General features: G+C 45.4%; 2 protein-coding genes across 2 annotated transcripts in view; one reads left to right on the top strand and one right to left on the bottom strand.

Annotated features, from left to right (window-relative positions):
* The window catches only part of AMFR (autocrine motility factor receptor), a 37,308-nt gene extending 17,812 nt beyond the window's left edge, over positions 1–19,496 (top strand). Inside the window, exons 8-14 of the mRNA XM_075101741.1 lie at positions 2,135–2,245; positions 6,293–6,483; positions 8,158–8,261; positions 10,231–10,365; positions 11,409–11,492; positions 16,209–16,393; positions 17,904–19,496. Of these exons, the coding sequence (XP_074957842.1) occupies positions 2,135–2,245; positions 6,293–6,483; positions 8,158–8,261; positions 10,231–10,365; positions 11,409–11,492; positions 16,209–16,393; positions 17,904–18,054 (961 nt within the window). The 3' untranslated portion in view covers positions 18,055–19,496. The remainder of the gene's footprint in view (positions 1–2,134; positions 2,246–6,292; positions 6,484–8,157; positions 8,262–10,230; positions 10,366–11,408; positions 11,493–16,208; positions 16,394–17,903) is intronic.
* Positions 19,497–22,299: 2,803 nt separating this feature from the next.
* The window catches only part of GNAO1 (G protein subunit alpha o1), a 146,369-nt gene continuing 141,726 nt past the window's right edge, over positions 22,300–26,942 (bottom strand). Inside the window, exons 7-8 of the mRNA XM_075101739.1 lie at positions 25,732–25,885; positions 22,300–23,868 (exon numbers count right to left, since the gene is read on the bottom strand). Coding sequence (XP_074957840.1) covers positions 23,681–23,868; positions 25,732–25,885 — 342 coding nt within the window. The 3' untranslated portion in view covers positions 22,300–23,680. The remainder of the gene's footprint in view (positions 23,869–25,731; positions 25,886–26,942) is intronic.

Raw genomic sequence — 26,942 nt, 5'->3', positions numbered from 1 at the left:
AGCTGGAGAGATGCGATCTTGCAAATTCGGCTCTTAAGTCTTTACGCTTAGAGTATGTTTTTACCCATTTTATTTGTTATTAGGGACAACCTTTCTGGTTTTAACAGATACGTAGGTTTGACTTTTGTAATAGCAGTATTACTGGTAATGGATTACTGGCAACATATGAAGTCCCCTGTCCAGTATTTCTCCTGTATTCTCTTGTATACTAGCCCAGCGGGGTGGCATAAGCTCTGCAGAGCTCTGCCTGTTTCAGTTGTCAAATAGTGGCTTCGGCTGTGATAGAAATAAATGCTCTTAATTTCATTAGGCTGTACGATTCAGTTACTGCCTGAAATGAAATCAAAATATTAATTAAAACCTGCTCAGCTTAAGTATATATTTATTAAACCTGAAGCCAACTCTAAATAGACTTTGTACTTGTAGTCGAGCTGAGAGCTCCTACGGACTACTTTATTCCATCCCCCTGTACTGAGGCAATATAGAGAAATCGAGAGGCCTGCTAATACCTAGTATTGCGCCAGATACTACTGTGTCTCTGATCCAATGTCGTCATAACTCAGCTATGTCCTTAATAATTTTAAGAGCAACAGGGAGTTTTTCTCTTCTTGTACATCACTCTACCATTTTTATTGTGGACTTCAGCGGGTTTGACTAGCCCTGATGTCTGCTGCTGGAATCCAGATGGAGAAGACTGACTTATCCAGAAATTCCTGAGGTTTTCTTTGTGAAAAGGCATTTAATGGCTGTAGTATCACGCTAAGAGCTGCGTAATAAAGTTCACCCACAGTACATTGTTTCTTTTCAGTAAGGTGCAGATGCTGAACCCCTTTAAGATGCTCTCAGACTTCTTGTCTGGGCGACTTGGTGTGGTTTTGCCATTCTGATTGTTCTAGAAGAACCACCTTCTAGCTCCCTCCTGAAGCTGCCAATGGCAGTGAGCTCGCTGCATTTGTGTAGTTGTTTTTTCAGGTATATTCCACATCAGCAGTACTGTGAAATGTTGTTACACTGCTCATCTCTATACTGTCTGTGTTTGGGTGCTCTGTAGTAGCTGCTCGCATGGCACGAGTTTAAAAAAAAAAAAAGACAAATGAGGGTTGGCAGAATTTGAGGCCAAAATTAGTCAGACCAGAAATGCTTGTGATCCGAACAAGACCTCTTAATGGGTACAGCTATTAAAACTCATTTAGAAAAATGACATAAGCCCAATCGATACAGATTATAACTTGAAGTTCTCAACCTAATGATCATACTTCTTGGAAGATATTAAGTCAAAGCTTTCTGCACTCAGGATGTATGCGGAGATGTGCAAAAATTGTGCCTGTAAGAAGGCATGGGAGGGTTGTGTGTGTGTGTGTCTTCCTTTGCAGTGTGAGTTTGAGTTATGGAAAAAAAATAGCAAACCTGCTGGCACACTGTTGTGGTTCAGCCCCAGTCGGCAACTAAACACCACGCAGCTGCTCGCTCACTCCCCTCACCCCTGTGGGATGGGGGAGAGAATCAGAAGGGCCAAAGTAAGAAAACTCATGGGTTGAGATAAGAACAGTTTAATAATTAATATAAAATAATAATAATGATTATGGTAATAATAACAATAATGATAATATAATAAAAAGGAAACGGGGAAAAAGGAAAAAAAAAAACGCAAACAATACAACCACTCACCACCCACTGACCGATGCTGCTGGTCCCTGAGCCGCGATTGCTGCCTGCCTCCCCTGGCCAGCTCCTCCCAGTTAACATCTGGGCATGATGTTACATGATCTGGAATATCCCTTTGGCCAGTTTGAATCCGCTTTCTTAGCTGTGCCCCCTCCCCTCTGGGCTTCTTGTGCACCTAGCAGAGCATGGGAAGCTAGAAAAGTCCTTGACTAGTACAAGCACTACCCAGCAACAACCAAAACATCTGTGTGTTTTCAACATTATTTTCATACCAAGTCCAAAGCACAGCACTGTGCCAGCCACAATGAAGAAAATTAACTCCATCCCAGCTAAAACCATGACACACCCCTTTCCCAAGGAAAATTTAAAGTGGAGCATGAGGTTTTCTCAATGTGGGATTCTCTGGATGGGAGGCCATGCTAGGCTGGCGCAGTCATTACTTCTGTCTCTTCCTTTTTCTTCTTTGTAGGTTTGCAGTTGCAACACCAGAGGAGCTAGCAGTCAATAATGACGACTGTGCCATTTGCTGGGACTCCATGCAATCCGCACGTAAACTCCCTTGCGGCCATCTCTTCCACAAGTATGTTTCTGGAGCTGGAGAGGGTGCACCTGACTATAGAAAGGAAGTGATATATGGGCATGTCTGAAAGTTACAGCAGGATGACAAGTAATGAACTACCAGCAAAGCTGTGATTGGTTCCTGCTTGGGTCATCTTGGCCTGCCTGTACGTGGTGGGCTGACCCTGGCTGAATGCCAGGTACCCGCCAAAGTCTCTATCACTCTCCCTCCTCAGCTGGACAGGGGAGAGAAAATATAATGAAATATAATGAAAGCTCATGGGTTGAGATAAGGACAGGGAGAGATCATTCACTAATTACCATCATGGGCAAAACAGACTCGACTTGGGAAAATTAGTTTAATTTATTACCAATCAATTCAGAGTAGGATAATGAGAAAAAAACCCAAACCTTAAAACCTTTCCTCCTACCTCTCCCTTCTTCCCAGGCTTGACTTCACTCCTGATTTTCTCTACCTCCTCCCCTCCAGCAGCACAATGGGACAGGGAATTGGGGATTTGTGGTCAGTTCATCACATGTTGTCTCTGCCACTTCTTTCTCCTCATGAGGAAGACTCCTTACACTCTTTCCCTGCTCCAGCATGGGCCCCTTCCCATGGGGTGCAGTCCTTCAGGAACAGCCTGCTCCAGTGTGGGTCCCCTGCGGGGTCACAAGTCCTGCCAGCAAACCTGCTCCAGTGTGGGCTCCTCTCTCCATGGGTCCACAGGTCCTGCCAGGACCCTGCTCCAGCACAGGCTCTCTGTGGGGTCACAGCCTCCTTTGGGCATCTACCTGCTTCAGCGTGGGGTCCTCCACGGACTGCAGGTGGATATCTGCTCCCCTGTTAACCTCCATAGGCTGCAAGGGAACAGCCTGCCTCACCAGGGTCTTCACCACAGGCTGCAGGGGAATCTTTGCTGCAGTGCCTGGAGCACCTCCTCCTTCTTCACTGACCTTGGTGTTTGCAGGGTTGTTCTGCTCACAGATTCTGACTCTTCAGCTGCAGTTGCTGTTGCACAGTTCTTCCCCCTCTTCTTAAATACGTTATCCCAGAGTCACTACGACTGTTGCTGATGGGCTCGGCCTTGGCCAGCAGCGGGTCTGTCTTGGAGCCGGCATAGGGGAATCTTCTGGCAGCTTCTCACAGAAGACACCCCTGTATCCCCCCCACTACCAAAACCTTGCCACGCAACCCCAATACACTGTAATAACAAAGAACAAGTCATGTTCAGTCATTTTCATGCTTGAGTTGTTTTACCTGGTGCATTCTTTTGTCCCCCAAGCTAAGGGTGTGCATCTTAACACTATCTACCCATTTGTTGACGAGTTATGGTATCTCAACTGCAGGTCTGTGCCTTGCCTTGCTGTGTAACTGTGTGGTAAAGCACACTCTTTTCCCCCTCACTTTATCCTATGAATTACCTCTTCCATGAGGGTATGTTGATTTTCAGGTGAGGAAGAAAAATTGGAGTTAGGTCCTTAAGTACCTTTCAGGTATCAGCTTTAAAGAGAAAACAGTCAATATTTTTATATAGTGCATCCCTGCATGGTGATGAGTCCCCGAGGACAGTTGTGAAGGCCAGGTCTGATTATATGATTTCATGGGGGATAAGTCCATCAGAGCTGTAAAAGAGGTTCACCAATTAGCTGAAGATGTCCCTAAGCAGCTGATAGTTGGAACTGGGAGGCTTTTGGTCAAAGGATTTCTCTATGTCCTGTTTCTTACTCTCGCTCCATAGTGAATAGTAGCAGGTGCTTGTGGAGATGGTGTGCTGATCTAGATGTGCCTTTTCTTAGATTTTTTGTAGCAGTGCTTACATTTTTCATGCTTGTGCTTAAAATCAAGAGGAGATAGGGGGATTGAATCTGGAGTTTCCAAAATACCAGGTGATTAACATATATGGTCAGTTAAATTCTCCCTGTGGTGTCATATCAGCAAGTTACTTTCTGCAAATAGCTTTTTACTTTTCTGGTAACTGTCAAACCAGAGGTTATAATCTGTGTGCTAATTTGTTGTCATTTATGACAAACCTTACCATAAATATTTATCTGTTCTAAGAAGTCTCTAATGAGATAATGTGCCTCCATAGCAGAAACTCCTCTTCCAATGCTACTGAATCAAATGAATATTTAATTACCTACTGAGCACTTGAGAAGCCCAGGGTCTTCTCTTCTGAAAGTTTTCTCTGTGTCTGAAAAGATCTTTTTGTATTTTTTTCTGAAGCTAAGTTACACTTACCTCTTCAGTGCATTTAGGGATGGAACATGTTAAAGTGGATGACTTAAGCTTGCATATAAAACCAGATGTAATTAATAATCCTATTTAAAAACTAAGAATGGTTTCTCTCATAAAAGCCTGGTGATTTTGTCAGCAGGCTAAATATTATGTCCTTTCTCAATTACATGGGATTTTTTTTTCCATAGCCATTTATTTGGAGTAGAAGAGAAGGTGGCAGGGAAGATTCACATTGCTGAGGTCAACTCTGTGCCTAAATATTAAGGAAGCTTAATGGGAGTGGGTGTCTGAATCTTTTAAGCTCTGTTGAAACTCTCTCCTTTAGCTTTTAGGAGGCAATCAATTGCAAGAGAGTTGTTGCTCTGAAATGTTTCTGACCTTGACCTGTTGTTAGTCATCCTTCTACTGAGGTGCTGTAGGTGACAGCCCTTCTGCCTGTGTGGTACAAAATGGGTATAACCATGGCTGGCATAGTGCAAGGCTTTAGGGCTTGGTGCTGATGCAGGCTGAAAGGGGTTTGTGTCTGTTACAGCACCTCAGTGGTTGAGGCGTTGAGGAGCAGCAGCCTGGAGGTAGCTTGTGTCACTCCGGGTGTTTCTCAAGTGACCTTCTTAGTACAACTGTAGCAGAGATTTGAGCTTGCTGTGTGCAGGGTGGTTTTCCTGTAGTAATGGAGATGAAGTTGGACAGCATCAGCAGTGCTAATGTGCTGGATGTGCTGATGACCAAGGTGGTAGATCTTTGCTATAGTGCTTTGGTTGTTTCTAGGAAATCCATCACTAATTTCTGAATGCTGTGTATCCCTCCATTTAAATATGATGGAAAATACTTTGGCAATATGTCTATACACTGCAGCTTCAGGAACTGTGCAGAATGCTTGTATCCTTGACTTCGCTATAGTCCTGCAGTTAGGACCTTTCCTTGCTCTGTCAGCCCAAACCTGTGATCTGTGCCTTGTTTGCAAACATGCAATTTGGAAAACAGGTTTATTTGACTTTTTTGTATGTCTCTACCTTTCTAAAGTGGTTTGAGAGCTTTTGCTGGAAAAAACCCACCCTAAAACATGAAGTACGTTTTGTAGTACTGAGATGTATTCAGTTCTGTGAAATTCAGTTCTTCCATACTGAAAATCAGGTGTAGCATGCCAACAAATACCTCAATTGGGTCCTACCAGTCTGAATCAAAAAGTAGAGACAGCTCTGGGTGTTTAAACCCACATTTCAAACACTTCCCACTTTCTTCAACATAGCAAAGGTTCAGAATTAGGTAAACATTGTAATAGCACAACACTGGTTAATATTAATAAATCTGTTTAGAGAGTTCCCAGAGTGGTGCTCACTTTGGGTATAGGTGATTTGGGTATTGATATTTTTGAAAAGATATTTGAAAAACTTTGGAGGTGCCATTGCCACATCACACTGGCAGAACTGTTGTAAAAATGTGTCAGCATATTTTAAATATTTGTCCAGGGTTTTTTTGCCCTTTTTCAGTTGGGAATGGTGAGAGAAATGTTTTGTTTGCCCTTTCAGGCAAAACTAGTTTGTGCTGAGCTAGAAGGACAACAAACTTGGAGAGTATTTTAAGTTTGTGATAAATCTGCATGCTTGTTTATAAAAACCAAACACTTGAGTATTTTCAGCTGAAAGAAATAAGAACCCTATGCCAGGGTCATCAGGAGCTCATCAAGCATACCTCACAAATTATCTCTGAGCAGTCCATGTGCACTTGTTGATGCTCTGTACAGAGTATGCTACAGCGGCTTGAGTTGCTCATGATACTGATGTCTTAGAAAAATGCTGCAAGCTCACCATAATATTGCTGTTTTCCTGTCAGCTCGTGCCTGCGGTCCTGGCTGGAACAAGATACATCTTGCCCCACCTGCAGAATGTCTCTTAATATCAGTGACAGCCATCATGTGAGGGAGGATCACCAAAGAGAAAATCTGGATGAGAACCTGGTCCCTGTGGCAGTAGCAGAAGGCAGACCACGCTTGAACCAGCACAATCACTTCTTCCACTTTGATGGTGAGCTAAGCAGATTTGATATCTGATGCTGTTGCCCAAATAAACGAAAGAAACAGCCTCTGTAGAAGGGAATTCTGTCCATGTTTCACCTGAAATTTAAACTGTGCCTCTGCTTGTGTTTGTCAAACACATGTATGTTTCTTACGGTTCTTTTGCAAGAGCTCAGTTAAATGTCTCTGAGGTTGTCCAGGGCTACAGAGATTTCTTGAAAGATTTTGTACAAGTGCTCCCTTTTCCTTGTTTTGTTATTGTGTTTAGCAGCTTTAATGCTGGCATTTATTCATTGCGTGCCATGTTGACCAACAGAATGGGAAATTCATGTGTCTTCTTTTGTTACCAGGTGGCTGGTTAATCCGTGACAGTCAAAGAGGAAAAAAACCTATGTGGTACAGTCTAAAAGTTGATCTGTCCCCTATCCCTTGCTAATGTGAGGTTGTCAAAAGTCCATTTGCCAGTCAAGTTGCCAGAAACTTGGAATGCTTGATTAGGTGCAGAAGTCCGCAGAAGCTTATTCTTGGAAGGAATTTTGTAACTGAAACAGTTTTACATAGTTCTTTTTTTTTTTTTCAGTAGCGTGTTGTAAGTACTTACAAAGCAGATGTGATTTCAGACCATGATGAGTTCTGTGTGTGCAGACAAACTTGTTCTGAAAGAGTTGATTTCTGTTGCTTATCTTACAGATTTTTTTTTAATATAGTTTTGGCATTGGTGTGTGCTTGTCTTCTACAGTTTCCCAGGTTTTTGGTGGCAGTCTTGTTGCTTCTCAGTAGGTTTCACTAGTGCAAATACTCAGCTTTGGGCTCTGTCCTCATGGAGCTTCCATGATATAGCTGAGGTACTGCAGACTTACAAAGTGACCCATTCTTTGTGCTGGTTTTGCAATATTTGGAGATTGTGGGAGGAGAATAATGGGCAGAGAAGGGTCAGACATTTCTAAGTACACTGAGACTGGCTGATAAATTCTTGCATGGCTCCCACTTTTGGGGTGATGTACGTCTCCAAATGACATCTATATTCAGAATACCAGTCTGTTCTTTGATAGCTGTCCTCCCCAGAGCTCTCCTGTGGCTTGGAGACCTGCAAAATTACTGTGGAGACAGGAGGAGAAGTGGCATAGAACAAACCCTGTGTTTATTTAAATGGAAATGCAGAAGGAGGAAGGAGCCAGCTGTGTGCCCTACTTTGCTGAGCCTAAGCACACAATTGCAGGAGTCACTTTGTTCAGTTATGCTGTGTCCCTTTGTAGTAATATTTTCTCAGTGGTGCCAGCCACGTATAGCTGACCCATTTTGGAACCAGAATCAGCCTGTTTTTAGTAAAATTGCTGGAGTTATTAATGTATTCCAGAACCGAATTTGGCTCTGGATCATTTTAATTTTTCCCTTTAATGGGAACATTAAAACAAGAAAACAATGATGTCTTGTTTTCTTGATCCTCTTCTGGCCCTTGGATTGTTAAGCCACTATGACAGTGTGTTTGAAGAGAGTATCAGCAGTTACTGATTTACTCCAGCCATGTCCATGTTTGGGAGACCGTAGGGTGGACTGCATTGCAGAACTCTTCACGTGTGCCTTGTGGAACTATGAAGACTTAGGTTAAATACATGTAGAAGTACTTCGCCTGCTGAGAACCTCCTAGTTTTGCTTGACTTTCTTGCTGATTTCTTACTCTTAGGTTCTCGAATTGCCAGCTGGCTGCCCAGTTTTTCAGTAGAAGTCATGCATACCACAAACATCCTCGGTATCACACAAGCCAGCAACTCCCAGCTTAATGCTATGGTAAGACTGCTTTAATAGTTTTGCACCTCAGCTTTCCTGTTTGTGTTGTCAGGGGGACGGAGGAACGTATAGATGGAGAACATAAGGGGGAAGGAATTCAAAACAGTGTTTAGAAGCTACATGAAAGCTATTGTTCTGAGTGAGAGAAGCTTTATTTTAGTGAAGTGATGGTTCAAATCTGCAAACATAAAAGAACAGCTCTGGAGGCAGGTAAATCAGAATTACATGTACTTTCTGTGTAGGTAGGCAGACTTTTTCTCAGCTTGTTAGTGCAACTTCTTTAGCTTTTTTTCAGTGTTTATCTTCACTCATGACTTGCAGTAGTAAAGTGTGTGACTCTGAAACCAGAGAATTTGGCTGTTGTTTAAGCAGTAACTGACCAAAGCCATTCTATAGCTTTTCATTTTTTTAGTATTTAATAGCACTAAGCTCCAGCATAGCTGTTTCTGAGTGTCTTGTCAGTGTGAGATGGGTCTCTCTGTAGCGCAGTCAACTCTTGCTGATTCATGATGATGATAGGAGCGTTGAGGGTGAAATCCCAGGTTTGTTGAATTCATACATGTACAAAAAGATAAGGATATGGCCTTACGAAACACACTTAATTCATTTAGCTTGAGAAGTGCTGTTTCTTTTGAGTTCTTAAAGCTACTGTGAGCTATAACATGTTAATAAATGTTCAGTGAGGTATCTCATGAAAGTGATGGTTCCCTGAATGTGATCTCTCTTCTTCACTACTGTTTAAGTCTCAACAGAATAAGGCCACTATTTTTAGTGGGTTTGAGGCAGGGTGGGCAGGGAGCGGTAAGGTGTTGGCAGATGATTTACTAGTTAAATATGCAGGAACTCTCCATCTAAGGTTCGTTTAGTTGTTCTTTTTCTGGACACAGTGATACAAATGGGCTTTTGTTAAGGATGAGTAATGATTTCTTAGCGTTCTGTATTATTAAACATAGAGTGGCAACTTATATTAAAATGCCTGCTTTAAGGGAAAGGCCCAGGTTAGCAAACTATTAAAATGTTATGTGTTATTAATAGAAGATACGTGAACTTCTCCTTTGTATTACTGAATAAAAACCTAGGGAAGTATTTTGAAGGAAAGGCCAGAGGCTGAAATGCTAAATCAGTTGCTTGGGTCACAAGCAGTAGAACAGAGAGTTAGGTTTGCTGTAGCTGCTAGTGTTTGAACTCACTGTCAGCTGGTGCAGTTTTTGCTTTGCTCTCAAAACTCCTTCCACCCTTCTTTTATTGTTGTTGTTCTCATTCCTCCCCCTGGCCCCTGTAACTTTCAGCATTAGTTAAAATATACATTCTAATATTTAATGAAGTCTAGCTGTTGGATTCTAAAAGCATATTATTTGTCTGCCCTCTTACTTTTATCTGTGTAATTTGGCTATTATTTAAGGAACTTGAAATTCAATAATGACAGTTCCCTGACAACTCAGCTTAATTTACTTGAGCTTCCAAACTCTATTAAACTGGTTTGTAGGCAGAGTGACTGGAGAAAGTAGGTTGTTAAAAACTTATTCCACTTGTCCTTACCAGTACCATTTTGGAAACTGCCTTGGGCAAAGAAAAATCTTTTTTTTCAGTGTTGATCTGACTTTCAGTCACATATGTGAATTTTGTATAGATCTTTATTAAAAAGGCTGTTATTAAAAAAAAGTGTTGGGAAGCTTTTGAAGCCTTTGTGCATCTACAAGCACTGTTCAGGAACTTATATTTTCAGGACCATGTAGTGTCTCCATAGGAGCTGGAGTTTTGCTGTGGCTTTAATGGAGTCAAAATATTGCCCTGTGAGTCAATGCCAGCATGGGTTTTCTTCCTCTTGCTTTTCTTCCTGCATGTGGGTTATCATATCATAAATGGCATCTTTGAGCTGCTAATTTTTTTTATCTCTTTCTGTTGAGATACTTACCAGCTAACTTTTATATACTGCTGTTACTGACTGTATAAACCTTGTTTTCTCCAGGCCCATCAGATTCAGGAGATGTTCCCTCAGGTTCCTTATCACTTAGTTCTACAGGATCTGCAGCTAACTCGCTCTGTAGAGATCACCACTGATAACATCCTAGAAGGGCGCATCCAGGTACCTTTCCCCACACAGGTAAGCCGTAAGACTGTGCACCTAAAATGCCTGACTTTTTCTTACCACAGAACTGAGCCTGTTAATAACAAATGAGAAGAATGAGGTAAAATAAAGCACTGGTGAATCCAGCTTAGCTTAATGCAACATTATTCTTCAGATTTTACCTGTATGAAGATGTTGCAGTCGGAAGCACCAAACCAGTTTTGGCAGTCTAGTGTATGTTACATCTCCATGTTGCAACATCTGACTCAATTGAAATGTCTCACAGTGGGGTGTGATTGAGATATACACATCTGTTCCTTGCTGTGGCCCTTAGAAGGAGGCCTTTTAATGCATTAGGATGGGTCTCAGGTGTGCTTTAACATTGTCCATTTGTATCTTTATGAAGGAAGGTTGGAGTCTATCACCCATGCCCTATAGCTTGCCCCTTACTGATGTGATTGGGCTGCAGGATGCATGAATTGCTTGCCTATACAGTCTCAAATCCATTATATAGTGCCAAATTCTAGTAAAAACCCTTGGCATTTTTTTCTTCGTTTAAATCTCTGTAAATGCAGTATATTCAGTCATGTACAAAAAAATATATTGAAAATGTCCTAGCTAGACTAGAGACAAATATTTGCTCAGTTAAAGCAGCTCTTCTCGGTCGCTCTTGTGCAGAGCCTTTAGAACATTTCCAGTTGATTTCTCTACTGACAGATAATTGAATTGTACTTAGGAAGGTTTTCTGCAAAGAAAGTAGTCGTTAAAATGATGCCTTGTTCTTAATTAGTGATAGCAGATTTCAGTAAAGCAGTCTGGGGACAATGTTTCTGTTAATAAGAATATTGAATTCTGGTTCTGTGCACATCAGATAGCTCTGTTATTTGGAGTCTTCGTGTGGGGAAGCAGAGAGAATTCTCTTTCAACGCAGTGCATTCTGTTTATTGCTAACTTTATCTGTTTCTAAATTGAACAGAACACATGACGTTGCAGAGGACAGAGTTTGAATGTGTTTAAAGAACTTGTTTTTGTTTCGCCATTTCACGCGCTGTATTAAACCTATGACGTTTGCATTTCAGCGTGCAGACAGCATTAGACCTGCATTGAACAGTTCTGTGGAACGACACAGTACTGATCAGGAGGATACTGAAACTGTCACCCAGGTAATTTGGCATAAAAATGGGCATAAAGCATAATTAGAAGCTGTGTGGACAGATGAGCACATTTGGTTCTTCCGTACCAGGTCTGGTTGGAGGCAGCCCTTCCTTGCATTTCATACCAGAACTAACACTGTTGGGCAAATGAAGTAAGGCGTCAGCATGGTGCTCCTGTAAAGAATTCTCCATGTGGTTTTCTTTTTCCTCCTTGAAGGAAAGTGCTCTCAAGTGATAGAACAGAAGATCACGTCTCTGTTCGTGGCTGGTCAGGCCCATACCCAGCTGTGGAATATGACGAGCAGGATGCTTTGCTCTTTCCCTTCCTCTTCTCATTCCCATTCTGTACGTCTCCAGACACTTCCCTTAAAATGAGTAGTATTTCTTTTCTGGGTATAAGAATTCTTTTGTGTTCTGGAGGAAGCACTTGGTGACATGGGGAGCTTTTGTGTGAATGGAATTGGGACCGAGAGAAAACAGCCCTTTTACATATAGAGCACAATATGGGTTTTGCTGTTCTTCACTAAAGGCTTTATTAAGCAGCATGTGCTAGCTAAAATGTGGCAGGAAGAAAATGAGCCTGTGAGTGGAATCAGGTCTCATTCCACTTTTGTTTTCCCTGACTGTAGTAGCAAAATTGTGAGGGTTTCTGTTTTATAAACCTCCCTTTATGCTGGCTTAGAAAGAGGGTGAATTTGTGAGGTGTGTGACTTTCTGCCTCTGCAGCCTTTAATAACCTAAACAGCCAACCTGTTACTCACCTGAAATTGAACTGTGGCAGTTCCCTCATTAGCAGGGTGCGAGACAGAAAGAACTTTGGTTTGGCTTGATACTGCAGTTGAGGCTGAAGAAGATGTGCTGGGGATTGGTGCAGGTGTTTGATAAGAGCCTGGGGTAGGAGATACAGAACTGCATGAATGAAAATCTTGATCTGGGTCTAGCAACTCTTTTGTAACTTTTTGGGTTAACTTGAAGGTTTTGGTGGCATTTGCCCCGTCTTTTATGAGTAAAACCTCTCTTTCTACAAATGGTATCTAACTAGTTTTCCTTAGCTTGGTACTGGCTTCAAATCCCACTTTGAATGATTGTGTTGCTGTTCACCCTTCTTCCGTCCTGCCCGGTGCTACCTGTGCCTCTGTCCTTCTTTCTACAGAACTTGAAAAACCTGGGAGTGGTGTTCATACATCATGTCATTGAGCACGTGCTCCCTAATAGTGACATCTTCTTGTGTTGAATAACAGCTAAGCACTTTGCTGAAATGATGTGTTTTAGTTGAAGTGAATGGTGGTTCGGATGGAGAATGTATTTTTTTGTTCACAGAATAGCATAGAGATACGTGAACAGTTGTGAATTTCCCACAGCTGAGTGGGGCTGCTGCTAGCTGTGTGTGTGGGGTGAACTGGTGGCCTCTGCGCAGGTTTTCCTGGATGGACATCTACTGTGCTAAATGGGATTCAGAGGGAAGGGCTGAAGTAGGAGGCTGCGACTGCTATGCACTTCCTGCTGGGTAGCATCGTGGAAGCTGCAGTTGCTGCTGTCACCTCCTGCCTCGTAAACACTTTGTGCATTTAGTGTTAACTTAGTCTGGCTTCAAACTAGCTGATCACCCTTGTTACATAGCCACAGAGATCTACCTAGGAGTCCAGCTTGCTTACCTCCTTGCTATTGATAGTATTTCTGTTGTGGAGAGAAGACTTGGGAGCCAAGGGGTGTCTGTTCTCTAGGAAACTCCCATCGCTTTTATGTCTCTCTGATTTTGAGTTCAGTTTTTAACTGAGTACCTGGCATATTGTAAATGTTCTCTATCTTCTTGCCAGAAGCATATGTTGATGTACTCAGTCAAACTCTTGTCTGTGTGGAAAGGTCTAGCTACTTCAGCAGATTGCACTTGATTTTTAAGAAGCTTTTTAAATGCAAGTGGGGAAGGACGTAAGAAGTCATCATCATCTCTGGGTGAGACTTGAATTTCCAAATAGTGGATAGATGTAACTTCACACATTATGACACAGTCCCTGAGAAAGACTGTGGCACCTCTAGGTGCTTTGTGCTGCAGTCTAAGGGTCAGTTTTGCAAGCTTTCCATCTCTTCTTGTTTCTTTTTTTTAAATCAACATGCTCACTGAGAGTCTTTACAGGTCTCCAACAGCGAGTGACAGACCCATTGGAGTTCTGCTTGTTGGAAAGAACATTTCTTAGGGGAGCTAACGTGCTCAAATAAAAGCACCCTTCTTCCTGAGTAGTGTAGGTTTTCCTCTGTGCCTTACATCATATTATGACTTAATTCTGTCTAGAATTAAAAGATCATAAGATAGAGATAATGACTGATTCCCCCTCCCTCCCCCCCGAAATGTAGCTTATGATTTTGGGGTGTCAGTGCTGACTTAACATAAGGATGCTTCAGAGGCACTTCTGAGCACCATAATGGTATAAATCATGTTAAAGGTTTGCGAGATAATGCTCTAAACATTGCCTGCTTCTAACAGCCCTGGCCTGTACGCTTAGCAAGATGCTGTGCACATACTTTCCTCCAGCTGTGCATTGAAATGCTAATGCTTCCAGCATTGTGCATAGTGCTCTACATGGTCGCTCTCCATCCCTATCAGGTTTGCTCTCCCTCCCCTCTTCTCTGACTCTGCTGTTACTCCCAGTAAGAACAGATCCCAGAGCAGCTATAGCTACTTTTTGCAAGCTTTTATTTTTATGTGCTAAAATGTATTTAAAGATTATCCTTTAATTTTTTGTGTGTGTTTATCTGTTTCTGTAATCCTGGGTGGAGCTTGGGTAGGATGGCTCAGACCTAACTAGTAAGCTATTACAAAGGCGAAGCTTGCCGGGTGCATCTGTTGCCCGAACCCTGCCTTGAGAATCTAGTTTTATTGTCATTGCTTAAGTACTGGGTGACTCTACTTAGAGACACTTCTGAGGCGTCCCATGGCTTTCATGAAACTAACTCTTTTTCTCTTGGAGCCTGAAGGAGTAGTTTCTGCAGTGTACACGTTTCTGCATTGGAGGCTGCTGTCATACTGAGGCTTGTCGTAACCTTTACTGCAATTAGTTTTGATATTTTTGTTCTGTAAAACCTCCTGAGTAACTGCTTTTGTGTTCAGATAGAAGAACAGGCTCTGGGTATTGATTTTTGCATCTTTGTACGAAAGAAAAAAGCTTAGGTGAGCTAGCTTGCATCTTCTGATACAGATGGCCCAGGGGAGAAAAAAAAAAGTGATCCTTTTTGTCTGAACATCAACCATAACGAGTGCCCTCCTCACTGCTTTAGTTGGCAGAGCTTCCTCTGTCGATCTGTGTGGTAATGGGAAGCAGCTGTCATGTTGCTCTATACCTGTTTTTCTGGGTCTGCCGAGGTTGTCTTGGCCCCGGGTAGAATCCATGAGACCGTTCTGTGGAGCTCCCTCTTCCTCCTCTCAGATGTGGCATCTCTTTGAGGCGGTCCAGCAGTATCCCATCGTGTTATCCCAATGCAGTAGTGTGTGTAATACGGGCAGCCCTTCCCCAGCACACTTGAATTTACGTGTGTTGCTGAAATAGGCTGCCGATGTACTTGTGTTTGAGGTTGCGGTGTTTGTACTGCTCTGGCTTGGGCCCTGGCATTCCTGCTTGGTTCACCTAGTAGATGGGAAGTGGCATTTGTATTGGTTTTCGCTCTCTGAAGGCATTGCGTCGGGGAGATGGCGTTACCGGCACATCTCTAGGGCTTTGGAATGACTCAGCTTGTTTTGCACATCAGCTGCTGAAATCTGTGCGTTGCATGCTGTAATGCTGCCGAGGCTGGGCTGTTGGGAGTGGGGCAGTGGTCCCCCGGTGGCACCCACGTCACCGGCTCCTGAGGCTCCTGCAGTGGATACGACAAAGGCACAAAACTAGGCGGTAGGAGCTGACTTGACTAATACCTCTCTGATGCATCCTACTTGTTTGAGTAATCCTCTGGGATACCAAAGGATGGCTAAACCCTTAAGCCTTTCATTGAGGTGATTTGTTTCTTGATGCTACCATGCTTAGTAACATCTTGCTTTTCCATCACAGAGCTGATCTGATCGTATATGACAGGATGTGATCAGGATATGCTGTTTCACCTATGCTGGCTCACCAGCGTCATCATTCATCAGCTCAATTTTCACGTTAGTGTTGTTGGCCAGCTGTCAAGGGTGAAGAGGTGCTATGTGCGGGGCTGCCAGCTTCTTTTATTGACACACTGTGCTTGGGACAGGTGCCAGCCCTGCTCTGGCAGCCCGAATGCATGATAATTTGGGTGCTGCAGAACGCGGTGAACCAAAGCCTCATAAATTCCCTTCTCAAGCACGCATCCTTTTTGCAAATAGATTTGCTGCTCTTTCCTCGGTATATGGATTTCAGCTTTTTAAACTCTTTGCTGTTGCATTGCTTGTCAAGTCAGCTGCAAAATCTGTTTCAAATGGCCCATTTTCATAGAGCATTAATTATGAGTAATTAATGTTTGAGATGACTTTCAAACATGGCATAAAAGATACAACGTTACAGAATACAGGCTTTTTGAACATGTTTTGAAATAGCTTTGTTCTGTATTTTGGCTGGGCTTTTCAAAGGAACCCAAGGGAATTGGGTACAAGCATGTGAGAGGCTAGTTTCTTCCAATGCCTCAGAAAATGGCGGTTGTTTGTAGCTTGTTGGTTTGATGCAAAGAAGCCCTGTTAGCAAATTTCACAAGGACTTATGACTTTTCCTTTTCTCTTAGACTGAGAGAGTGCCACTTGAACTCAACTCAAGACTGGAAGAAATGGTGGAATTCAGCGAAATCGAAGCCGAGCCTAGTGAAGCAGAAGATTTTGAGGCCAGGGGAAGTCGCTTTTCAAAGTCAGCTGATGAAAGGCAGCGTATGTTGGTTCAGCGGAAGGAGGACTTGTTGCAGCAAGCTCGGAAGTACGTTCCTTCCTAAAACTCCAACCTGGCCACTTGGTTATAGTCCCCCAGAATGGATTTCAAATGGATTATAAACACTTAGAGCCTGGGTTGATGCAAAAAGTGGTAAGAGGAATGACTACATCTGCTACAGCAGGCTCGGGATGCTGTTTAAGACAACCTGATAATCCACCTCTGAAATGGCATCACGTGTCCCAACATGTACACAGCTTCCTAAGTGGTTGTTCCAAAGCTCTTTGAAATCAGAGGGTGATTTCTCCAGCTTCAGTGGGCTTTAGTTTGAGCCTATAATAAGTGAGGACGTATGGTATTGAGTCCTCTAGGCATATTTAGCTTGTCTCCTGGCAGAGGCGTCAGCCCACGCTGCGTGTGCAGTTAAAGCTGAAATCACTGTCGGGCACCACTCTTCCCAAATGCAGGGCGAGTGTGTTAAGCACGAAGCAGCAGAGTGTTAACAGATGACCCCTTGCTAAAGCACACCAGAGGAGCTCATGACCAGCAAGTCAACACTGCTGAGGAGTGTGACAAACTTTGTTGCTTTTAGCCCAACTAGTAATTGGTGTCATAGGTAGGATTTATCTTCTTTCACATATTCCAGTCCTGTTGGTGAACTTTACTAGCATCCAGTTGCTGATTAAAAAGAGAAGGAAAAGTACCTTAGTGGTGTAGAGAAAACTCTTCCGCATTTGTAAGAAATGTTTTCCCTTCCTTTGTATTGCAGGGAGACTAATGAAGGGGTCTACAAAAGCTACTGAGTTATGCGTCCTTTGGTGTTATCAGGCTGCCTACGTTCTTTTTGACATGGCTTCATATAAATAACCGAGGATATGACACCTTTTAAGAGTTTGTCTATAGAGAGGTTAGATGACAGATGAGATAGATCAGACATATATAGGCAGAAAAAGATGTCTATAAAGAGGCTTGCTCCTAGAATAATTTTTCCTTTATGTTTGAGAAATCTTATTGAGGGAGGCAAAGTATTTTTGACTTGCTGATTCCCTTCCTGTGTTGAAGAGCCGTGGAATTCCAAACTACTGTATTTTGTCACTACATGTAAAAATCCATTGGGATGTTAACTCTGGCAGCTGCTTCCTTGTATTTTTTGCTTTATCTTATTTGCAGCCCTAGTGCCCCTTCTGTCAAAGGCTTCCTCATCCTCAGGGAGTGACTTCTTGCAGTCAACACTGCCAGCATCTTGCAAGTGGTGGAATAACGGGGACAGAAAGGGTCAGTGGCTGACCTGCAGTCTCAGTGAATTGCTCTGAGTTAAGAGTAGAGCCCCTGCCTTTAAGACTGGCTCCATCCCATGGACACAAGCATCTTGCACAAAAACTAAGAGCTTCTGCCAACTCTGCAAAGTCTTATTGTAGGTTATGCAGGCTTTGCTTTTTGAGTACGTAGCTTGTGTGTGCTTTTATCAAGGTATTTTCCTGCTTTACTGGTGAAGTGTTTTCCAGAGCTGATATGAGGTGGGTTCTGCTCACCCATTTTTTGCTTTTTCCTCTTGCAGGCGATACTTAAACAAAACCTCCGATGAGGAGTTGACCACAGAGAAACCCTCTCCTCTGCCTGAGGGAGCATCTGCCGATCCTGTCACCCTGCGTCGCAGGACGCTCGCTGCCGCCGCCGAACGGAGACTTCAGATGCAGCAGAACTCTTAGCACTTGTTGCCCCTCCTTCCTCCTCGTGAGCAATGTCAAATAAATAAATTAAATACAAAAAAAATCCCTGCGCTTTCTATACCAGCAGGAAAGTGTCTCTTCAGAGTTCAGCTAGCTGTGCTGCCGAGTGAGCTGGCTGCCTCTCTGCTGTATAAAGCATGTGGTCTAATAATGTTTGGACAGCTGACAAATTAACCTTTTTTGTAATATTTTCTATGTTGATCCCCTCCACAAACAAAAGGCAATTTCTAAACCACGGGCATGTTTTCTGCAGCTAGCATGAGGGATTAGGCTGACTGCACAGCAGAGGCTGGGGCAAGTGTGTTCTGAATTAGCAGCTGTGGGTGCAGGTCACAGAGGGCACTGGCATATTCCGCTCAAGATCAGGGAGAGTTACTCCAACAGTGGAGAAAGCTTAGAAATTTGCAGCAAACCCTGTGTTCGATGAGCAGGCGCCCACTCTTCAGCCCCTCTTCGTGTTGGCAGTGAAGGGTGTTACGTAGGCTGGCTTGAAGGGCTGGGGTAGCATCACTGGAAAGTCAATTCTTAGGCTGGATGGAAGTTGTCTAGCTACATAATGCAGAAAAAAATGATACTGTGAGTTGTGCAGCGAAGCGCTGATTCACATCAATTCCAGCAGCATAAAATTGTTTACCGTCGCTGGGCTCTTCTGCACTGGCAGAGGTCTGGCTCTGCTCGCTCCCCAGGGCTGCGTTATTTTCCTTTGCCTTTTATGGCCAGAAACAAGTGAGAGACTGAGGGGAATCAAGTGAAGAAGAGGGGGTGTAAGGCGAGGTTACAGCCCCTGCAATTCAGTTTTACCATAAGCCAAGGGAATAGAGTAGAAAAACCTGCCTGTTCTGGACTCCAGAGCAACACAGGTGGGACTTGATGGAGACAGCTCCGATATCTTGCTTTTTATTTCACCTTTTAACCCCACAACTTCACCGTGAGTTTATTCAGAAGACTGGAGGAATTGGGACAGCTGGACCTTAGGCTGGCTGCAGCCCAACCTGCCAACCTCTGATTTTTCTAAAGAACTTTTGACACGAGATCCGCTTGGAGCCGCCAGTGCTAGCTTGCATAGTTGAATTTTACACAGCAACAACTTAATTTTTAAACTTCTAAAGAGTGAGTTCTGGTATCGCTGTCCTTTAGAAGGAGCCCGGTATTATCTAGAATTGTTGGTAACTTTTTTTAGTGTTGGTTTTTAGGACATTTGAAGGTGAATTTGATGAGAGGACTTGCATCGATGTTTAGGTGGAAATAATTTATTTCAGTAAAACTCTTTGGGAAGCCTTACCTTACAATGCTATTAGTAAACTTCAAAGAATTTTTATTTGAGATCTTTGGTTTTGCTCAGAGCACAGCTGTTTTGTTTTTATTGTTAAAAAAAAAAAAAAACAACAAACCAAAAATAAAATCTTGGTCAGTGTTGGAAATCGTTTGGAAATTTCTGTAGTGTGACTTCTCGTGTTCCTGGCGTGCGTTCGGTTTGTAAATGTGGCGCCCACACTATTGTCCCGCTTTGGTTCCCCGTTTCTGTCACGGTGAAAGGGAGCACAGCCGCCAAACACACCAGGCTTAGGAACATTTTTCCAAGCCTCGGGTTGCAGAGCAGCGATGGCTACTGGGCATCAGTCGTGCTGCAAACAAGGAAATGGAAGAGAAATAGTGTCTTGAGGGACTGTAAAACTGAAGTGGGGTTTTGAACTGTCTGCCAGTGTACGGAAGGGATGAGCGCTGTTGTATGTGTGAATGGCACAGAATTTGGGTCTTTATTCAAGCAGCGGAGTCGACGTACCTCTGGGAGCGCAGATGGGAGAGGAGGAAGCAGCACAGAAATCCTTCTCGGGGCTCTGGGTTTCGTTGAGTTCCTCCTTGCTGCATTTCTGGGAGATATTGTACCTGATGACGTGTTTTGTACATGATGATGCAAAGCGACACCAGCTTCATCTCTATCAGAGGGGGTGCCTGCAGCCAGGACGGGATTTGGCCTGGCTTCGGGTCCAACTTAGCTTTGGGCTTGCAAGATCTCCAGCACCTTGGCATGTCCTCTCCCAGCCTGCCCGCCTCCCCGGGGAGGGAGAGCTGTGCCCTGGAGACGTTTATTCCCCCTCTTCAAATGCAGAAGGTGAAGAGCCCCTGGTTCCCCAGGGCTAGCTGGGCAGGGGTGCTGCACAAACCACCTCCACCTACTTCTGGTGCTCTGTGAGCTGTTGCATCTTGGCTGCCCCAAATTCCGCCACTACAAAAAAAAAAAACCATAATTAAAAATCAATCCCTGATTTCTTACGTTTGTGCTGGCCTGGAAAGGTACCGGTAAAGCAGCTCTTGGCCACCAGCCCTCTCTCTGCATGCTGAGGGTCCAGTCCTTCATGCAGGAGCAGATCAGTGGGGAAGGGGAAGACGCTGTGAGCTTCCCCTGCATAAACCAAGGTCCTGCAATTGCCCAGGCTGCAACTGAGATGAGTAAAGGGGCTGCCTGGCTTGCGTGGGTGGAGGGAGGCTCCTGGAACTAAACCTAGGAGGGGTGGGGATGTTCCAGAGATCCTTGGACTATTCTTTCTGGACTTCTCTTGTTGGATTCCTGACCTTTTCCCGGTGGCTCTTCCCTTTGCTCCCATGGGGGCAGGCCCCAGCCAGCCGCTGGATGGCATCCTTGCCTGCGGCACCGCTGCGGAAGGACCTGCTTTGGCGCTGAAAGGCTGGTTTGTGCAGAGGAGCACATGGACCAGTGGTGGCCTCTTGGTGGGCTGCTCTTCCCTAGAAAGGGAGGTCATCCGAGGAGAAGCCTGACTGACTTCCCCAGGGCCAGTATGAGCTACATCTGGATGGCTGTAAACAGCAGGAACCTTGAAGAAGCCACGTCAGTCAGGAGATGCTGCTGTGTGAAGGAGCAGCTTTTCTAACCAGCCTTCCCTCGTGTGGGCTGATCGTGGGTGTCATTCGACGGGTGGCCCTGTGTAAACCTAAGGTGGGGGGTCCTGGCTGTTTGGGTAATCTTCCCTGCAGCTCCGTCACTGGGTTTGCTGATGGGCTGTGTGGTCCTGCAGGGTTTGGAAGTGTTCCTGTGGCTTGGGAGGGGATGGTGAGCGCTGCGCCACGAACCGGCCGCGTCCCAGGCTGTGCCGGAGCTGTGCCAAGGGGCGACTGGCTCTTGAGTGTCCCACCTGCGAGCATGGTGCCGGACGCTGGTGTGCGCAGCAGCTGGGGGACCTGGGATGAAGGAGAATGCGAACACCACCCCCCAGTCCAAATTTCAGAAGAAATGCCAAACTCTAAGAAAAACCTGAATTGTGGGAAAGAAAAAAATCCCAGAGAAACCCCAAAGCGCTCCTGCAGCAGGGAGAAAACCTCAACTTTCTTGGAGATCCTTCCTCTGTATCTTAGGGGGAAAAAACTCACATGTTGTGGGTTTTCTGATGTTGCCACAAAACGAAGGACTCACCCTGGCAGCTGTCTTTGCATTCCCAAAAGAAATGCAAATATTTTCTTGCTTGGGGCGTTTGGGGCGGGTGGGGGCATTTTTGCTCCCGGTGATGTTCTGAAGCAACCTGAGCCACCTGGCAGGTCTTCCATGTGCCACCTTCCGAAGATTTACACCCAATTCTTAGCTCAACGCCTCCTGCCTGTGCTACCAGCAGCACATCCCCCCAGAATGTAATGTTCTTTTTTTAGTATTTTTCCTTCCTTCCTTAGGAAGGAGGCAGGCATGTGTGGGGAGAAAGAAGCAGGCAGAGGCACGGGAGGGGAGAGCCCAGGGTACAGACAAACATTCTCTTTATTGAGCTACACATGAATTTTTCCATTAGTCAGAGAAAGAGATTGGCAGTGTGTAATATATCACAGAAACCTCACTGATTGGTAATAGAAAGGCTTAGAAAGACCTGGCGCTTTATATATATATATATATAATATTTTAATTTTTTTCTAGTTTCCTCTTTATTTATTCATTTTCTTTTAAACAGGTGTGACTGCTCTTCTTCAGCAAAGGTAACTCGTAAAAGTGAAACCGTGAAGACGTCTGATTACTAATCAAAGTAGAAATGACAAAGGATTGGTCATGAAAATGGTGGCTTCAATGTAAACACTACATTCGATTTCTTAAAATTTTTTCTTAAATTCTTTTTCGTGGTTTTGTGTGTGTTTTTTAAAATTTTTAAATTATTTTCATTCTTGCTTTTTTTTACAGTTTGTTTTTTAAATTTTTTTTCTTTTTTTTCCTTTTTTTTTTTTCAGCACAAACATCCCCACATGAGAGAGAAAAAACACCATTCACTAAAAGGGAGAGCGGACTGGGGCGGGAAAGGGGAGAAAAAAGCAGCACAAAAAAGCATTCACTGGAAAGAGTTAAAAATTAATAAAAACCACCCCCCAAAAAAAACCTAAACAAACAAAAAAGATAAAATAAAAAAAAAAATATATCTGTATAGCCCTCCCCAACGCCCCGATTGGCCCCGCAGGAGGGGCGAGGGGGAAGCCTGTCTGGCGTGGCCGAGCTGTGCTTTTGGATACGAGCCTGGGGAGTGAGCGGCGACTCAGAGCAGGGAGTTGTTAAACCAGGAGGGAGTGAAAACAGTGGGGACAAACCCGCCGGCTCCTGGCTAGTGAGGGCTTTGACCTAAAGCGGGGTGGGAACTCCAAACAAGCTAACCCAAAAAACCCCAGACCCTGGAGAGGGAGCGGCAGGAGGATGCTCCCACTGCAGCCTTCTTCCCAACACAGCCAGGATGGGAAATGGGAAAAGATCTCGTTGCTGCTGTTCTTGTTTCCCTTTTTAGCTATGAGACATGGTCCGGGGGTGTCTTCATTTTTTTCCCTTCTTTTTTAAAAAAAAAAACAACCAAAAAGTATCTTTTAGTTTCTCGAGGCAGCGGCTCGCCTGGGCTGGGGGTGGCGATGGGGCCGGGGTCAGGTGGGGTCAGCCTGGCCTTCCCCACGCTGGAAATAAAATTAATTAATAATAATTTTAAAAAGCCAACCCAGAATAATTGTTAATAATAATTAACAGATAAAACCCATGGTCAAGTAACTCATGGGAGGAGAAGCCCCCCCCCGCACAGGAGCACCAGCATGGCCACGGCGGGGGCGCGGGCAGGATCCGGCCCTGCTTTCGCCATGGGACGACCCCGGGAGACGCCCCTTTGCCCCCTGCGCCCCTGGCTGGGTACCAGCGCCCTGCAGGGGGGATGCCTGGGAGTGGCTGGGGTGGTGGGGCCGGGCATAGCCCCCCCAGCCCCAGGGTGCCCCCCCAGGCTGTGACACCAGGGATGGTGCAAGAGAGGGCTGGAGCCTGCCAGGGGAATGGGGGCGGCCCACAGCTCCTTCAGACAAACTAAAAAGGTGGGTGTGGATTATTTTTATATATATATACGTATATATATACTTTTTCCTTATGCCTTTTTATTTACCAACTTGCATGATTATGATTACGATTTTTTTTCTCTCATTCAATCTGTTTTTTTCATTTTGTTTCACCATTTTTTTCTTTTTTCCGCGCGCGCATGTGTTTGTGTGTGTCTGTGTGTGGTTGCGTTGGGTTTTTTGTATTTTTTATATTTTTGTTTCCTTTCTCTCCTGGCGCTGGATCCGCCACCAAAGAAGTCGCTTTGCGCCGTGGGGGTCAGTACAAGCCGCAGCCCCGCAGGTTGTTGGCAATGATGATGTCGGTGACGGCGTCAAATACCACCTGGATGTTGTTCGTGTCTGTGGCACACGTCATGTGGCAGTAAATCTCCTTGTTGGGGGAGCGATTTTTGCTTTCGAATTGTGCTTGAATGTAGGCAGCCGCATCCTCGTAGGTGTTGGGACCTGCAGGCAGAGGCGGGGGGACAGAGTAGGGGGTGTCAGGGCCGCGGACCTCTACCCTCCTGCCCCATGCCTGGCTCCTTACTGCTTGCAAACTGCTTTTTTTCTTAAAAAAACCAGGAAAAACATATTTATTTTCCATTTTTCCCCCACTTCACCCCTCAGCAAGGTCCATTTACCCGTTTTCCCACCCTTCTCCGTCCGTATTCCACCCCATTACACGCATTTCCCTCCCTATTTTCCCCCAAATTGCAGAGCACCTGGCCTCTGTTGGAGACGTCTCCCTCCCCAGGTGTTGCTGCTTTGCCAACCCCACCCCACTCCCCTTTTTCTCCCGCTGGGGAAAGGCAGTGGGCCCCAGCTGGGCTGTGCCGTGCCAGAGGGATGCTCCTCCCAGCATCGCTGCTGCCTTGGCATTACTGGTGAGTCACCTGGTGCATCCCACAGCGCCTGTCCCAGGGGAGCAGGGTGGGAGGAGAAAGGCCGGGGGGCTCGGTGGCCCCCTGGCCTGGCAGGCAGGGAGAGGAATGGCTGGGAGGGTTGGTGGCCGCTCCAGTGTCACCCATGGGTGCTGGCTGTGTCCCCTTAGTGGGGCTGAGCCTCTCTGTGTGCTATTGGACTGGGTGGGGGTCTCACCCCGGGCTCTGGGACGTGTGAGAGGGATGCAGTGGGGTGTGATGTACCATTGCGGGCTTGCTCCTTGGACCAGGGGAGCTTTGCTTTTGTAAGGCGGGCTGGAGAGGGGCCATATGTTTGAGCTAAAAAAGTGCATTATTGTATTAAGCTGCTTATGGCAGTGAGCGTGGCTGTGCCTGGCCCCTCGCGGGAAGCCACAAAGCCTGAATTATGCCCCTGAAATCGCCTCTGCAAGAGCTGCTATTATCTGGAGATTTATTTTCCTTTTCCAGCTTGCCAGTTCCCTTCCAGATGTGGCGGATGGCTGAGAGAGAGGGGAGGTGGCCTGGTGCCACTGGGCTGTCCCTCTCCCTGGGGTAGCTGGGATGAGCTGTACAACTCCATGTGGGCTAGTTTGGGATGTCCCACCAGGTTGCTGGGAAAAAAAGAGTACTGCTGCTTTCATGGAGAAGCCTAAAAACCTCTGGTGGAAATGCTGGTGTGCTTGTGCTGGAATGGGCGCTGTCTTGATGGGGTCCGTCTGGTGTCCAGGGTCTGGTGTCCAGGGTGGGTGTGCTCTGGGTAGAATAATTCAGAGACATTGACGTATCTGTAGGAGATGCTGGAGCCTCTGAATCAGAACTGATTTTTTTCTTTCCCTCTCTTCTTATGCCATTTTCTTGGTTTTTGTTATTTTCCTCAAGCCACACTAGTTTCACTTAAAAATGTGATTCTCTTGTGGTTTCACAGATTTCTGCTGTAAAGGGTTTTTTTCCTTGTGCATCATGCAGTTGGGGAAAGGCACTCCTGGGAGGGTGCAAATGGGAGATGCAGCTTGGAGCACTCTGTGTCTTGGCTCCTCTAGCAGGACCTTCTCAGGATCCATCAGCAAAGAGGATGGCTCAAGTGGCAGGCAGTTGCCTTTCACCAAGACTTCTTTCCATAGCTCTGTGTGGCCAGACTCACCAAAGCTTGTGACCATTCCTCTTGACCACCTCTGTCCCATCAGCCCATCGTGCACCGTTGCCACAAGAACTGACTGCATGCAGGACATGACACACACACACACACACCCACCCCCCAACAGCTGCACTGCAGCTTTTGAAGGTGGGCAGTGTTTTTGCACCTCCCCCCCTCCCATAAAGGTGCCCTGTCCCCCACCCACCTCTGGGGTGAGACGCAGCCTCCCAGCCCTGCTGGCGCGGTGGTGGGCATCACGGCGGGCTGTGCCGCATCAGCCCTGGCACGTACCTGTGTATTCAGGGAAGCAGATGGTCAGAGGTGATTTCTTGATCTTCTCGGCAAATAGGTCTTTCTTGTTGAGGAAGAGAATGATGGAGGTATCAATGAAGAATTTGTTGTTACAGATGGAGTCGAAGAGCATGAGAGATTCGTGCATGCGGTTCTGTAACAGAGAGCATGGAGGGAGGAGAGGGGAGAGAGAAAGGCAAAGAGAAAGAGAGTTAGAGGAGAGAACATTTTTCTGAACTGAAATGCTGAGAAAGCAAAAAGTCTCTAAAATAAGACAGTGGTAAACATAAGATCATTACAAAGGTGGAGGAAACAGGTTGTTGCTCTCATCCCACGCTGGAGGATGCAGCTGATCCTCCACTGCCTCCCTGCAGAGCCTCTCTGCTGGCTGCTCTAGCAGGGCTGACACCTGAAGCTTTAAGGAAGAGCAGAAAAAAAACCCCCTCATTTTACTGTCACCTGCATACACTGAGCAGTTTGGAAAGGGGGTTGCAGGTTTTGGTCTCGCCTGCATCTCTTCAGGGGCTTGGCACCCCTGAAGCATCACTTGCAGAGCCTAAATAGAGGATGGACACACAGTGCCAGCCAGGAGCTGGGATGTACTGGGCACGGGGACTGGGATGGAGGGAGTTTTGGTCATCTCAGGGTGGTCCTATGGACCCATCTGGAAGTGTACTTGTACTGAGTGGAGCTGCTGTGGCAAGACTGGTGCCAGGGATTGCCCAGAGGCTGGGGCAGGTCCTGGCACAGTGGGGCACTTGTGCCCCTGGGAAAGGTCTTCAACCCATCTTTGAAAATGCCACGGTGGTGGCTGGGTTGCTGCTAAGAAACCTCAGTGCTGCTGCATGGAGAAAAGCAATGCAGGTGCCTCTGCCAGCCCATCTCACAGCTCTCCGGAGTGTGCCGGGCTTGCAGGCTGCTCCAGGGAGATTTTAAGCATGGAAGAGTTTTAGTAGGAGCATAAGTAAAGGCAAATATCTAAAAGCTGTAGTTTTTAAAAATTGTCTTTTCACATATGGACAAAAGCCATTTTTCCCCATGCTACAGAAGCTGTTATCAGAAAGAAGTAGAGAGTGGACAGAAGGACAGACGGAGGAGGAGGTGAGGTTTTCCTGTCCTGAACCAGCTGTCACAGGGCATCATCGAGCAGAGTATTTTAGTGCTTCACTCGAGTGGCTGCGGGGTGCCTGTGCAGGCGGGCGCATGCACTC

This window comes from Phalacrocorax aristotelis, chromosome 8 (genome assembly GCF_949628215.1).
Source record: "Phalacrocorax aristotelis chromosome 8, bGulAri2.1, whole genome shotgun sequence".
In the NCBI taxonomy this organism is placed as follows: domain Eukaryota; kingdom Metazoa; phylum Chordata; class Aves; order Suliformes; family Phalacrocoracidae; genus Phalacrocorax; species Phalacrocorax aristotelis.
This window is presented reverse-complemented; position numbering and strand designations above follow the sequence as displayed.